Raw genomic sequence first — 15,919 nt, 5'->3', positions numbered from 1 at the left:
AGGCTAGACATTGAGTAAATATAAACAATAAATCTATTAAGTATTAGGATTTAAACAAATTAAAGTTTAATTTAATACCTGAATCTAAAAATATAACTTAGCAATACAACATGAACAATCTTTATTTAGCGTTGTCTCAACAGTGTTACAGTTAACACAGTTTGTGCAAGTTGCTCCATAACATAGCTGCAGGGTGTGAATTCTGCAAACTCACCATTCTTCCAGTTCCATTCAGATGAATCTTCTCGATGTGATCGTAGTAGGCGTCACACCAGTACATGGTGCTGGTGCCGTGGTCCAGTGTCAGACCATTGGGCCACAGCATGTTGGAGGTGACAAAAATCCGGCGGTTGGATCCATCCATCCAGGCCTTTTCTATTCTCCCTATGCTGTCATTGACCTCATCCTCTTCCCAGTCTGTCCAGTACATCCAGCTGTTACAGATGGACACACACACAGATCAGGCAAATTAAAAAAGCAATAATTTTTGCCATATTTGAAGGACATATTTATCATGTAGCATAGGGACATCCATATTTCATAACCTGCCAAACTAATGCTGAGTTTATCTCATGTTAAAATTATGACACTTCATTGAAAAGCTGCCTGAGCCTCATCCATCCACCTAATTTGTACTTGACTAATTACTTCTTCCCAAATCCACCCACGAGCCTCCTCTTCTTCTGATATCTTATTTTCTCAAAATGATCAATTCAATTAGAGTTTTTTTTTTTTTTTTCTATGTGCGAGTATGCAGCCATAATTAATTTTTCACATGTTGCTCTGATTCATACACTGAACATTAGAAAGAACACAACCTGCACCTCCAAGCACACGGCATATCACAAACAAAGGATTCCAGACTGAAATTGAAATCAACTGGGTATCAGACTTTTCATATGTAAATCAGAATAACAAATCATTCTTGGTATTCAGAAAAGAGTGCCTGACAATATCAAAGAAATTATTCAGGCTTATCATGCCACTTGACTGCACACCAAGGCGATGTTCGAGGCGTCCTGCATGGTATCACCAAATGGCGTATGAATAACACCTCAATTTCCATTTTTGTTTTCCCCGTGTCCCTTCAAGCTTCATGATTTTGTTCCTAAACCGTCCCACATACTCCGAACCAAAACAATATTAAATGTCACACACAAAACAACAACAACATCAAAACCATAGTTATGACATTGAAAGTCTTACAGACGCAAACCCAGGAGATCGCATTTAAATCTGGTATCATTCACTTGAAGCTGTTGAGTGTATCATGTATGGGCCGAGCATGCAACTCTCAGTAGGCCAGCGATAGTTGAAATGTAGCCGGGCACAACACATTGACATGATCTGCTCTCTGTAACCATGCCTCAGGGATTTGCTCTGATTGTATGTTGCTGACTGAACCATGTGAACCCATGTGAACCCATGTTTTCCATCAATGGTCGCGGGTTGGTGGAGGGAAGATGTAAGTGAATAGGATATGGAGGTAAATGAAGACTCACTCTGTTTCCAACTCGCCTTCACAACCTCATAAATCATTCACTCTCTACACTCAAATGAACACACATGGGCCTAAATGCACACAGACATATACAGACATGCACCATATGAGATGGACTGATGGACATCATGTGGTGCACCGTCAGCATTTAACCTTCCATCATCGTTATCCAATAAGTAGTTAAGTATACATACATAATATAATGCCTTGTTATCCTTATAATTATATTACATTTAATACAATCTGAAAATGTGCCAACATTGCTACAAAGCTGTATCATATATATGTAAATATATATGTATATATATCTATTAAACATAGCTATATATATATATATAGATATATATGTATATACGTATATATATATCATTGAGTGACAAGAGTGACAAATAAACACGCTCATCCAGAGTGCGTTTATACCCAATTGAGTCGAATTTTGTTCGTATTTGGATTCTTATGTGACAACATTTATCAGGGTCCAAATGCATAAAAGATAAAGGTATGACAATGTTAAGTTGACACGAGTAGTCCTTATCATGTCAACACAGACTGGAGGTGGTAACAGAGCTGAAAATTAGGCCACACGAAAATATTCACAAAATCCATTGGAGGAATGCATCCTTTTCACCTGAAGGAAAAAAACATTTATGTAGAGCGGATAATAATCAAAAAACTGTTGGGTTCAGGATGAATGCTCCCTACCAGGCCGAAAAGCAGCTTTTCTACTCATCTATGCCGTCAGGTGGGTTAATATCTGTCACGACTGGAATGCTAAACAAGAGGCCAGTATGCCATCTTCTCACTTCTATTAAAAGTTTAAGCCCCCCCCCCCTCCCGGTGTCATTATTAAGATGGATAACAGGACACAACACTAGAGAGTTAAGTGTCACACTGATAAATGTTACAGACAAGAGAGAAAAGAAATAAAAACTAACTGGGTTTGCTGCCCATGCTCGAAGTAGAGCAGTGAAACGGCTGTGGAAGAAAATGTTTGGAAAAAGCCCCTGAAGGTTTGAAAACTAATCTCTGACTGCCTCTAAAAGCCTAAAAGTGTTAATCCTTAAGATGCTCAATACATTTCTGCAGCTTCCTCTGTAATTGCGAACCATCATCTTGAATGATTACTGTATCATCCAAATACAAATTTTCACAGGAAGACTTTGCCGATGATCTACATGGTGTAAGGACGAAACAGATATCAAACAGGTTAACTAATGAGCTGGTAGCTGTGATTTAACTTCATGGAACAAGTGCAGATCACCCTCTCTCTTTCAGGTTCTCTCCATTGAACCGTGCTCGTTTACTTGGCGTTTACACACATTTTCCTCACAGGAAGAAAAGCAAAAACTAAACTGAACTAAACTGAAAATCAACGTAAAACCCAAGTTGTTAATTCTTACTAAGTAATGCCTATTTATGGCTTTGCAAAATGACATAAAAGAGGAATCATTCCCTTTATTCAACATCCCCCACTTCCTCCGCACGTGTAATTAAGTTTTACTCATACCTCTACTCATTAAAAAGCAAGTTTTCTTTTCCTCACCTATTAAGAGGGTCGACCACAATGGCCCGTGGGTGTGACATGTTTCCTTCCAAAAGAGTCTTTCTCGTCTGTGAGGCTTTCTCCAGCCTGGCGACGCTAATCGTCTTCCTGTAGCCATCGTTGGTCCAGTAAAGGTTATTCCCAATCCAGTCCACCGAGATTCCCTCCACATTGTCGAGATCTACAACAGAACAGAGTTCAACAGAGTAGCCAAAACTGAACATCATCTGATTCGAAGAAAATGACTCAAATGGTGGCGTTATGGACCTTTTTCACAGCAGACATTTTTCAATATAAAAAAGTCAGACAACCACAGGTATTAGGATTCCACTCTCGGTTAAAGAGAGTCAAGGTTGTGCAGCTGTTCAAGAGTAAGCGTAGCAAATAATATTTAATACTAAAGCTGTTTTCTTCCCTGTAAAATATAATCGAAGACGTTGACTGTTATAGATACTAACAACTTGCACACAGTCAGAATTAAGACCCACCATCTTTGAGGATCGTCTCTCTGCCACTTCCATCTATTCTTTGCCGCCCGATGAGGAAACTGGTCGTATCGGCAAAGTAAACGTGTCCCAATTCGGCATGGTAGTCGATGGCTCGAGGGTTAACCAGGTCCTTGACTGGCACCATGTGCTCATCGCTGGACTTGATGTTCATATCCAGTCCCCGGATGACACCGGGACGTCCCTTGCCGTAGAAGAGGAAGAGATCGCTTTTGGGCTCTGCAAGGCAAGCAACGAAAGGACCCGTTTTACTGTTATTGTCAATTAATTGGCCTAATTCATCAATGCTGATCCCAGCATTAAACCCTTTTACCGGCCACATTGTTCTTATATGTGAGCCAGAGCCAGGGCTATCCATTCACCTTAATGGAGCTAGTAATCAGTGCCAATGACTATACTCTCCCCTTTCAATCACGGCCGTGCTACACAGCCACCTTAACAGTAAGAGAAGCAAAATGCTTGAGCAAACACACAATGGCAATACTTACCTTGGCTGTGAACACTGCCTGTGATCTAAAATAACATGGTGTCTTGGTAGAAAGGCAAACAGAGGCAGAGAAAGCTGAGGCAGCTCCTCAGCGGCCCACCAGCCTCTTAGGGGGCTCTATGTTCTCGAACCCTTTGGGATCTTCTGGAGAACCAAGAGCAGGAATGAAGGGGGGCTTCCAGGGAGAAAAGTAGACCTTTCCTCACTCTCAGCCCCTACCCTAGAGACTTAGACGGTGGGGGTGAGGACCACACATGCCTAACTTCAATTTATCATTTTGTGAGGGAGAGACCGACTACCCAAGAGACAATTAAACATTGCAAGAGACCCAGATATCAAACCCATCGTGACTGCTGTATGAGGAAGCACTACCATTTAGCACTGAATCTCATTATGCGTAGGGAGAGGGAAAGCACCAGACAGAGAGAGAGATAGCTGGTGTCATCAGAACATCTCTGAGAGGGGAATAAATCAAATCTGTCACGCCAAGCCTCCCAGTGCTTCGTTACTCCGATCGAAACATGGTGGGCCCTCTGATTGTGTCATCAATTTGATCCTGTGCTTTTATTGTCAACTGCACAATGTCCAGCAATTGATCAGAACAGACAACAAATGCAGACAAACTTAAAACCTCATTATGACAATGATCAATCAGAATCGTGACAGGTTGATAGCAGAATGTCACTTTCAAATGTGTCCGCGTCCACCAGCACTCATCTTTATCACTGTCAGTCTCCAGCTGATGCATGTGTGTCACACCCTCAGCTCTAATACGACACATGACCTTTAAAGGCGCGTGTCAATGAAAAGAGCAGTGACGCATAAAGTCCTTTTCAGGCATTAGCAGGGAGTATTATTCATGAGTAACTGGAGGCAGTTGCAATGGAAATCATTTAGAATAAAAGGTTTTAATTCACAAAAAAAAAAAGTTCAAAATAATGTTTCCTTGAAATCTAAGGGAAAATATGTACTGACTTTTGCAGGACTGTCCATCGGAGCCCAAGCTGTAACCAGTACGACAGCGGCATGATCTGGACTTGTAGCTGCCACTCAGGAGGCAAATATGGGAGCATCCACCTGGCTTTCCATAGGAATCAATTTCACAAGCATGACTCCGAACTGTGGACAAAATCGAAGAGGACAGACGAATAATGTGAATCTAATCGTGTCTCATCATGTCTCTATACCAACACGGACGTCAGCATGTGAGCCATAAAATAATAATTCTGACGCATACTCACACATGTTAACTTATACAGAAAGTGTTTACCTCTTGGCTGAGTGAGTTTGTGGTACACACGCACTCCTTTAGTATTCCCCATGCTGGCTAATGTTGTGCTCTCTGCTGTGATGTTGAACCTGTGGATCAGCAGCAGCTCCACAGCGGAACTCCCTTTGGAAGGGTCAGAGTGGGTAGCATAGAGGTAGTCCTCAAACACAGCTAGTGCATAAATGTATGACACCTGGAAAACACATTTAGAAAGAAAGAAAGAATGAAAGGAAAGGAAAGATCCGTGATGCGTTTTTGGCCTCATCCCTGAAGCCAAAGAGTACATAAAACCACAAGAGAAATATGACACAAACAAAAATATATTAATGAGGTCTTTTATCTTTTCAACGTGAAGCAACGTGCGAGACATCGGGAAAGAGTGGAGGGGCTGTTTGTACATTTAGCTGCGCACATGGGGTCAAAAGCTGGGCTCCACAACACATGCTACATGCTACATTTAGCAGGCTGACATCCACACACACACACACACAGCAGTATAGCAGCTGTATGAGCTGTAATCACAAAAGTAAACCTAGGCTCGCTGGGTGACTCGTTAAAATCAGGCGCATCAAGACACAAGTGTCAGAGTAAATTAATAAATTAATGAACAACAAACCATTCAACCACCTCTCTCTCTGGAATTAGCCTCAGCGCTCTAAACCCTGTAACTATCCAAATGCTCCTTCAAAGGGTGAACATACTGTGTTTGCCTTTTTGCCTTAGCACATGTAATGAAATTGCTCGATCTAATATGATGACAACATCAAACAAACAGGATCAAGACAAAAAAAAAAGAAAAGAAAAGAAGCAAGGCTGTTACAATTACATGGAGAGCAATATTATAGACATATTTTATTGGATCCACGCACGGCACGGCTCCCGGGTTTGATCCTGACCCTCATGCTAAAAATAAATGGCGAGAACATAAAGAAGCTCCTTTGTGTTTTGCAGTGCGAGTCTGAAGGAGGCGACGTGAATACACACTTAAAAATGATGTATTGATACAACAACATAGTCTCCGATCATTGATCCTATGCCTATGACAAATATACATATTTTTGGACTGGAATAATGGTGCAGGGCATTTTTTCATGCAGTGGCAATGGAGAGTGATATTATGTTAAGAGCACCTGCATACACAATCTCCCTCCTCATGAAGAGTGAATATCGCGTCTAAGTTATTTAAAAAGGATTTTTTAATGGCCTCAAAAGTGTACTACAGGAGAGAGGCTATTGATATGCTCATTACGAAGACAGCCTCACATGCGCTTCTGTTCCTTCAAGTTAATAAACCCACTATCCTCCCCTTCACAAGTCCCTTTCTATGAAAATGAAGCCTGAAGTGTATGAGAAAATTAACACTGAAACACCCTCTCATCACAGTCTCAAATGTGTCTCAAATCAGGAGGGAGACAGCACTGACAGACAAAGCCAATTGTCTGTTCGGATTCCCGTTTGTCCACTGCAGAGCACGTAGGAGACAAAAGCAGCCATCGCCAAAAAGATATGATACTTACTTGGCTCCCATGGATAACGGTATGCCTGTTCCCGCCCTGATAGTCCACCACCTCGATGTAATCCAGGTAGGCGTCGGCCCAGTATACCAGCTTCTTGACCACGTCCAGTGCCACGGCAGTGGGCTGCTCAATTTTATAATCCACCAGCCGCGTCCGATTGGTGCCGTCCATGTTGCAGCGCTCCACCTTGGCCACGTTCCCATAGTCGGTGAAGAACATCATTCTGCAGAGGGTGCGAGAGTTTAAATGATAACAGGATGTTGCATAACACGCAGATGTGTCAACACAACCCAATCCATGGACATTGATTATCTAATTTACAGCATTTAATGCATGGGTGGCCCACTTTGGCTGTGGTGTAGTATTTCTACTACTGCTACTAATACTACTACTGCTATGTATGTGATGAAACCTTTCATGGGCCAAAAACACCATAGTCTACCTTTAGTAATTTCACAATACATATTTTTTTTCTTTTGTTGAGTTAATCAAGAAATGTTCAGTGCATTAAAGCCACCAGTTATTCAAAATTCTCTTACATTTCTTGAACTGAGGAACAAATCTGTTTAGTCACACCGGTTCTTGCATTGTCGGCACTAATAGTGAACCTCAATCAAACTTTATTTATACAGCATGTTTTATACAGGACAATGAAACTCAAAGTGCTTCACAGGATAAAAACCACAATCGAGGAGAACGTTCGACACAGCCGCGTTGCATCGTAATGAATAGTTACTGCAGTTTGAGGAGATGCGTCAAAACACTGCATGGAAATCGAGCATTCAAATGTTGACTTCTTTGATATAGTTTCAATTAAGAATTTCAAGGAGATACATTCAGGTCACTTTCATCATAACCTAATTATTCCATTAAGAATGTCTGCAGAACTGACTTGCAGTACTAATATGAAGCAGTACGTCAATTTGTGCATCAGTTACTTTCATAGATGTTTTCCTTGTAAAGGGACTTTGTAGCCTGACAACCACAAATCAAAAAGAAGCAAATTAGATGCATATATTACTTAGATTGTTAGTGTCTCCACTCCTCTGTTACACAGTGAGGCACCTTTTTTCTTTTTTTCTGTTGGTGCTCATTCTTGAAACCCAGAATGCATCCCATTGTATTTGGAGGAACTTGCAAGTATAGCATCAGCACCATTCTAATCTAATCCCAGGAAGCCATCATTTGTATGCCACGTGGAGCTGTGCACCTGTTTGGGGAGCTGGGCTCCTTGCTGACTCTGATAGTTTTTCAGCACAGCCTGATCTGAGGTTCAAAGGGCAGCCCACATCAGCCCTGGCTTGACTTGTGCAGATAATGCAGACTTCCCACTGCTCTTTGGCGGTTGCTCGTTATCGCTGGAGCGCTGTCCTCACCGCACCACGGTTTAAGACAGCATGGCCAGCCCTCCATGCTAATTACTGGATGTGCAGACTTGGCAGTTTTAAGCACTTCAAGTGACAGCACATGAGATCTTTATGTTACTTAAAGGACGTTTCAGTTATTGTCTGTTGTTTTCAGTCACTGCTGGAAGACACAAATTAGACTTCATATAACACCTGTTTTACAGGGATTACAGTGGCTCCTGTGTCTTTTAAAATTGACTCTCAGGCCCACCTAAATGCTTTTCCTCCTCTGTGCTTCACACATTGTCTATCATTTTATGTCTACTCACACACTCCGAGCTCCTGCATCGCTCGCCTCTAAATGCTCCGGAAATTACCACAAAGGAAATGGCCACTGCTGCTCGTATTGCATTTGCCTCCATGTCGTCTCGACAGTGAAATGAAACAATTCCATTTTTTTTTTTTTTAACTTAACATTCCGCTCCCCTTTACGTTTGACTTTCTGATGAATATTTATTTCAACATCGTCACGTAGTGAGCACATTTTCAGGGTTTTTTTTCCACCGGAGGGGTAACAAATTACAATACAGTTGCATCATTGCCTACAATAATGATTTAAATGTGTGTCCAGTGATCTGAAACCCTTCTCATCAGAACAATATTGTTAGGCAGTGGCCTACTGCAAATCTGGAACGTGGAAATGTGACACAGTAATTCATATAATCTGGCCAATAATCTGTCACCAGTCACAATCATGTCTAATGAAAGCCATCGTTGACTATAGCTTATCATAAATCAACACTTATCACAACTATAACAAGAATATGGAAAAAGTGAATGCCCTGATTTTTCCACAGCACAAACACAGCAGTATTTTAGATAGCTCAACATTAGATGGAAAGTGACTGAGACATTAATGGCTCCAACAGGACGAATGCTTGTGCCTAATGTTTAATCTACGACCATCATTAAATAAAAAAAGAGTACAATTTCTTGTACTCAAAATGTTACTACACACCATAATCCAGACACCAATTACAAATTACAAAAAAACCTATTTGGTTAATAATATGAGTAAAATATAGAAATGATTTTCAGGGCACACAGAGCTGAGTCAGTGGTGCAGTGCTGATTTGAAACATTGAGTGCAAAAAAGCTATACGTTACATAATATGGGCTCGACTTATTTTGCCAAACGCGACTTTAATATCTTTTCAGACATAAAGTACATTAATTCCTGTCCGTCACAGGCATAAACTGAAGTGAGAGTCACAGTAAGCTTCAGTTTCCTTTCAGGCAGATGAGGATTTCAGCCAATGAGCCGTAAAAGAAGACTCTCTGTAGCAAAGGTGAAATGCCTTACATGCAATGATGGGAGGCAGGAAGTCAAATAACAATAAAAATGGAGTGCCAAACCAGAGCACATTCTATAAACACCTGCACACACCATGCTTCCATAACACCCCCTTGATTTCTTTTGTTTTCACTCCATTGCTCCAGGCTGACAGACCTCTCTCTCTTTCTCTCTCTCAGGCTCTTTTTTTTTTAGTTCAGACATGAAAACAGAAACAGCAGCAACCACGTCTCTCAAATTAGAGGAAGGGAGACGCCTTGAAAAACCTGTGCGTCTTATGCCGTCAATCTCGCCCGCAGCCTGCATGTCCGGCGGAATACATCCACGATGCCGTCCTTCCGTACAAACAAAAGCACGAGGTGCGGCGAGGCGGTGAAGTAGAAACTCTAGCGCACAGCAAATTCACCATTAGCCATATTGGTTTCCAGTGGCTGACCAACATTTAAAGAAAATACAGAGACGCCGCCGGCCAAATGAAAAACTGTCCATGCCATTAAGGAAGCGGCGGCTAATTATTTCATTAGACCCACTGGGTTGTGACCAAATTGTTGAAGTACAGTGTAAAAATAAACTCAAAATGCCCGTATTCCTGACTTCAACCTTCAAATTAATTACGTGTTAAGTTATAAATATAAATATGCCATGTTTATTTTTTTACGGAGACTGATAATGACACAGTTAAGCAGAATAAGCGTTCCCCAGCCAGACGCTTCCGATGCTGCCTGGGAGAGTTTATTAACACGCTAACACCATATCAACACGTCTGAAGAAGCATCTCGGATGAGAGGTGAAATTTAATGACTTTTGGACAACTATGACCAGGCCAAATGACAATCTACACAAACAGGTGTTTACTTAAAAATGTATTATTATGATTTGCATAATCAGTAAAACGCCATCATTAAAGGATTTTTGCTCTTGTCTTTGTGCAAATGTGAAGCCGTTATCAGCAGCTCAGTCACTGCAATTTCTTTAACCTAATCCTATTTTTTGATGATGACTTTACCTCCATTAAACCTTCATTATCCAACGTCGCAACGTTGTCAACCACATGCTGCAAATGCGTCAGTTTGCACTGAGAGTGGAAAGATTCTATTACTTTACAGGTGCTACGTTTGTTTTTTTGGGGTTTTTTTTTTTTTTGGAAAGTCCTGCAGGGGAATTTTCTACTGAGGGCTGTGGGGGAGAAATCAGTGAATACAAATGAATGTCTAGACAGCAAGAAGCTGTCAACAGTCATCCACCAAATTACACAGCTCAAAGAGAGAAGGGCTGAGTCAAAGGACAGGGAATCATTTAAATCACTTCATTGTAACTCACTCATATTCTTCCCGACAAATCAATTGTTAGGCATAGTGACTTTTTTTTTTTTTTTGCTTCCTCCGTGATTCTCTCTTAACAAAAGATGCATGATGATAAATGAACTCTGCAGAGTTTTCAGAGATGGTGCATTATTGTATACGGCTGCAGAATACTCACCCCATCAGTGGATCCAGAGCTATTCCTTTAGGGTTGAGTAAGTCCAGTTGTATGACAGTAACACATGTTACCCCGCCATTGTCACACACAAAAATCTTGTCAGTGACCCGGTCAACAAAATAGAAATTGCCCGTCAACCAATCAATGGCCATCTGCTCCACATCTGCAATGGAACGAACCACAGTTAGTGTTACTGTGTAAAACATTAGAATCTACATTTTCCAACAAAAAAAACAAACTGAAACTTGTATTTTAACAGAAGCTGCAGACACTGAGCTCTCTCAACTTAAATGCCCGAGTGTTTTAAAAATCCAGGGAATACAATGCTCTAAGACTAAAAATATTTTCTCCCCTCAAAACTGAAATAACCCCAATGACATCATCATCATCATCATCATCAGGGATATTTTAAACAAATAAGCCCCTCAAAGAGGTTCCCAGAAGGCAATAAAAATTTTTTTTACAGAAAAAGTAGCACATGGTGAGCAAATGCATCTGAACGTGTGAATTAGAGAATCCAGATTAACAGGGTTAATTAACCAACTTCCTTCTAAAAGGACAGGCACCTATAGCCTAACAACCCAATGTTTCTGAAATCGGTAATGAGCATCTTAATTAAGGCTTTGACACAACAAACTAAAAAACTAAACAAATAAATAAAAATGTCAGAAAGCATCTACAATTATTGTAAAATAGGTTTGATGTTTGTCAAGATCAACCGAGGAAAAAAACAGCACAGTTTGTGAAGGCTGCGCGTTTGAAGGACAGCTGTGGGAGGAAGGCATGCGACCCAAACCACTGAGTCTAACCTGCCTTCAACCGCAAAGATAATGATGAGACAGAGAACCGGAGGTTACAGGCGAGAGTGTGAGACAAAAAGGGAGAAAGTGCCAGATGGGTAAGCGTGTGAGTGAGAAAGTGCCGGGTGGTGTCTGTGCCGTTACGTAATGTGAACGTGTTGATAATAGGAGAACAGGTAATTACTCAACATGATAAGGGATGTCAGGGAAGGGAGTGTATATAAGGATTGCAGCTGAAGACATACTTTGCAAATGCTGTTGTGTTCTTATTTCCTTTTCCCGTGTGAATCCGCGCAGATTTCTTGCTTCAGCACATCGGAGTTGCCCAGAGGATTCTGAAGACAGGACCCAACATACGGTTTCCTGCTTGTGCTGGAAATCCAGTGCCAGAGTTCCATTTACACTCAAGGACCTTAGGGGTTTGAGGCCCGTTCCATTTAGGCTGGTGATGACAATACGATCTGCGCCTCCAATGAGAAGCACTGGGCGGCTGTCACCAGGATCTGGAGGAGCAAAAATAGATCGTTATTTTCTTTGTTGATTTTCTTTTTTTTTTAACTCAAGAATCATCAATAGACAAAGAGACCATCAGGAATAGAGAAAATACTTTCTAAATACGGGGAAAAAATATGTTTGAGAACAAACACAGGAAATGTAGCAGATAAGTCATGATTAAAGAGTCCTTCACCATTAGAGGTAGGAAAAAAAAGGATGAAAAAGACAGAGAGGAAGGGTGTAATTTAACACTAGACGAAAAAGCACTAAAGCATTTTTCTCCCAAAAACTATCTGAGTTGAACTAACAACAGAAACTTTGACACTGACTGAAGAAATTGAACTTTTTTTTCCATGCCTCCCTGCTTGGCCTCGTGGCAAGACGGTCTGCGCTGGTGAAACTGAGAAAAGCTGCTTGATGGGATTAATTGACCATGTACACTCTGACAACAGACTCGCCCCTCAAAGATGACCCTTATTTCTGTGTGATCTTTCAAACTCCTTCAAGTCAAGGGCTACCCTCGGAATTAGACTGAATGACCCTGAAAAAACTGCATGGCTAATGTCTCAAAATGAACGTTGAGTGGGGAGACGCACTATTCCGTGTATATTTTTTAACATAAATCATATTAACACCAAGCATACCACAGTATTACGGGGTAATGTCACTCGGAAGCCGGAGAATCAGCTTCTTTGTCACCAGGAAGGGAAAAAGTGGCAGAAATGCCTGTACATAGTTTCCATTTCTTTGGCCTGTTTTTGGACATTGACAAAGACTCAAACAAGGGTTATTTTAAATATGTTTTATACTGCGGTTTGTGTCCAATTACAGCGGGGTTTTTTTTTAATAAAACTTCACTTTATATTTTGATTACACTATTTTATCATGCAGTAAATTGTAAATAACTACCTGCCAAATATTGAAAGTTATTCTGGAAAAATGGGCAGAAGCACTTAGTCACAGGACATTTTCTGGCCCTTTTATCGTTAAAATAAGCAAAATAGTCCAGACGGACATTTTGAGGCCTTGGGTGTTAAAGGGTTCAAATCTAAAATCTTGAAATTAAAAATAATATTTTCCATATTTATTCAAATCTCAATTAAGAAGAAAGACTACCTAAGGATGTTTACACATTTTTCAATAAAAACAAAAAAAGAAGCCCCATTGTTTTATTGTAACAGCCGTTAAACACATTCTACAAGAGTCAGAAAGCGCAAAATGAAGACGGCATGAGCCCATTAGTAAAGTCAGATTTTCAAGCAGAGGTATAATTTAAATAAAATAAAATAAAATAAAATAAAATAAAATAAAATAAAATAAAATAAAATAACATAAAATAAAATAAAAAGGTAAATCATACCTTTTTCTTCACTCCAAACAAAAAATGAGAAGTGGTTGAATCAAGATCAAACCGTGTCCAAACCGCACAAATAATGCACTGCAGGGTTTTTCCCTTCAATCTTACGCTCGGCACATTAATATGTTTTCATATCCTGCTGTTCCTCATCGTCTGGCCTTAGAGAGCGCTATTTGGAATTTATATTCATAAGCTTTTACAACTAATAGTAACCCCACAGTTATCCCCGTTCCACTATTGCTCTCTGCTAAATTAATATTAATGCGTGCGAGCATTGGGTTCAGTTAAGTTTATGGGTAATCATATTCAGTTTATTCCTGGTAGGACACCAGTCACATTGATTAAAAGCTGCAACAGTCGTGTTCTCCCCTGTTACGCGCGTGGGGCCTCCAGCTATCTTAAACCCCATACTGTATATGCCACTGAGACAACACCTTCAAAATCAGCTTCACTTTGTGGTTCAACGCACGACACAAACATATACCACGCAAGGTTAATCTCGCTCTTATGGACGGTGGACCACCAAAAACAATACGTCTTTTGGTCGTTTCGTTTCTAAGTGCGCAGGTTTAGTCACCGGGACAAATTTGCCATGTGCATCAGGCATTAACATAAATCAGGGTGACACTGGGCATTGTCTCCGCACAAAATACTCCAGACTGCTCCCACTTAAAGTCTCATGCTCATTAATTTTATCATTATCCTGGCCTGACCATGTCTACCCGTTCCCATGTGGGTGATAGATGTGGTCACTGCAAAACCACATTAATCTTAAACCAAACCAACGGCGGTGGACACGGCGGCGGCGATAAGCTCGATACTCCTCTCTCGTTGAACGAAAACCTTGTTTATTATTAGAAAATGAAAAAATACATGCCATATGCAGATGTAGTCATTTTCCCCGATTGCGTGTGTGTGCCGCTCACCTTGTTTGGCTTTGCAGGATATCCTGTCAGGCTGTAGGATGTATCCTTCTGTGCAGCTGCATCTGTATGACCCGTAGGTGTTCGTGCAGGTTTGGCTGCATGCGCCATATATGGCACATTCATCATGATCTTATGGAAAAAGGAAAGGAGTCATTTGTAACAAATTAGGTGTGCTCAAACATGACCCAAATACATAAAGTATACTTAATGTGGCCTCACTCTGGAACCTCAGGCATAATTACTTTTATAACCAATGAGCCTTTTTCGGAGTCGCAGCACCCTATAAATGACTCTCTCGCACGTCTCCGGCAAACGGGATCAAATTCAGGAGGCGCCGCTACTCCGTTCAAGCTTTTTCCTCAATTAGAATTATGCAGTTTTGTGTCATGTTGTCGGTATAAGGTACAGTATGTGCATGGTCCAAGTAAGACCCTACGTCGCTCACTTATTATTATTATTATCATTAATAACACTTGTCTTCTTTACTGGCTGACTGAACTCCCCCTGTGGTGCATTAGAGGAGCGTAATACTGAGAAGAAAGAGACGGAGAAAAACAGAGAAAGTGTGTATTCTATATGTTATGACCTGCACATGAGGCCCTGCAGACAGATGGTTCTTTTACACCCAGCCCCCACTATTCATCTGAACGAAGTCTGACCGAGGGCAAGAGGAGAGATTGGTGTGGGGAAGCGAGAGGAAAAGCAAAGAGAGCTTCATAGCGTCACATGCCCCCACCAGCGCCACAGAATCCTACCTCTGCAGCTTGTCCCGTCCTCGCCGACCTCGAAGCCGTCAGCGCAGAAACAGAAGGTGCCGTTTCTTGTCATGACGCAGCCGTAGCGGCACCTGAGCTCGTGGCAGGCTGACAGGAGCTCTACGGGGAAAAGAAAGATTGGAGAAAAGAGGTATGAAAGGGTAGGTGGAATGGGAAATTACTTTTTGATTTTCCTCTTTTTTTCCTTGGCTCTTTCACTCTCAATTGCTCCCTTGTCATTTGGCAAAGAAAAAAAAAATCCGCTGACCTATGAGAGTTTTTGGACCAGTGTTTCTTTCTAGGATTCACCTAATTTTTCATTTTTGTCCTTGTAATGTTTGTATGTGTGAAAAAGCATGTTAACTGGTGAATTTCACATACAAATACAGGAAGTACATTTTTTTTCAAGTGGAAATGGCAATTAAAAAGTTTCAAAAATGTCCATACAAATCGTAAGTGAGTAATGTAAGACATGCGATTAGGAGGATTAAAACTTATTACGAGCTTTGCCAAGTCACAATCGTGACACGTTGATTGACTGGTTTCAGCCCTCAAGAAATGCCAGGATTTTAATTCCTCGCAT

The 15,919-nt window shown here is 41.0% G+C and overlaps 1 protein-coding gene across 1 annotated transcript in view; it reads right to left on the bottom strand.

The window, feature by feature from the left end:
• lrp1bb (low density lipoprotein receptor-related protein 1Bb) overlaps nt 1–15,919 on the bottom strand; it is a 231,062-nt gene that overhangs the window by 116,226 nt on the left and 98,917 nt on the right. The window contains exons 3-12 of the mRNA XM_044016058.1: nt 15,337–15,456; nt 14,582–14,710; nt 12,049–12,306; nt 11,004–11,166; nt 6,825–7,047; nt 5,308–5,500; nt 5,013–5,156; nt 3,533–3,769; nt 3,045–3,225; nt 215–434 (exon numbers count right to left, since the gene is read on the bottom strand). Coding sequence (XP_043871993.1) covers nt 215–434; nt 3,045–3,225; nt 3,533–3,769; nt 5,013–5,156; nt 5,308–5,500; nt 6,825–7,047; nt 11,004–11,166; nt 12,049–12,306; nt 14,582–14,710; nt 15,337–15,456 — 1,868 coding nt within the window. The remainder of the gene's footprint in view (nt 1–214; nt 435–3,044; nt 3,226–3,532; nt 3,770–5,012; nt 5,157–5,307; nt 5,501–6,824; nt 7,048–11,003; nt 11,167–12,048; nt 12,307–14,581; nt 14,711–15,336; nt 15,457–15,919) is intronic.

The sequence above is a fragment of the Solea senegalensis genome, linkage group LG2, assembly GCF_019176455.1.
Source record: "Solea senegalensis isolate Sse05_10M linkage group LG2, IFAPA_SoseM_1, whole genome shotgun sequence".
NCBI classification, from domain to species: domain Eukaryota; kingdom Metazoa; phylum Chordata; class Actinopteri; order Pleuronectiformes; family Soleidae; genus Solea; species Solea senegalensis.
This window is presented reverse-complemented; position numbering and strand designations above follow the sequence as displayed.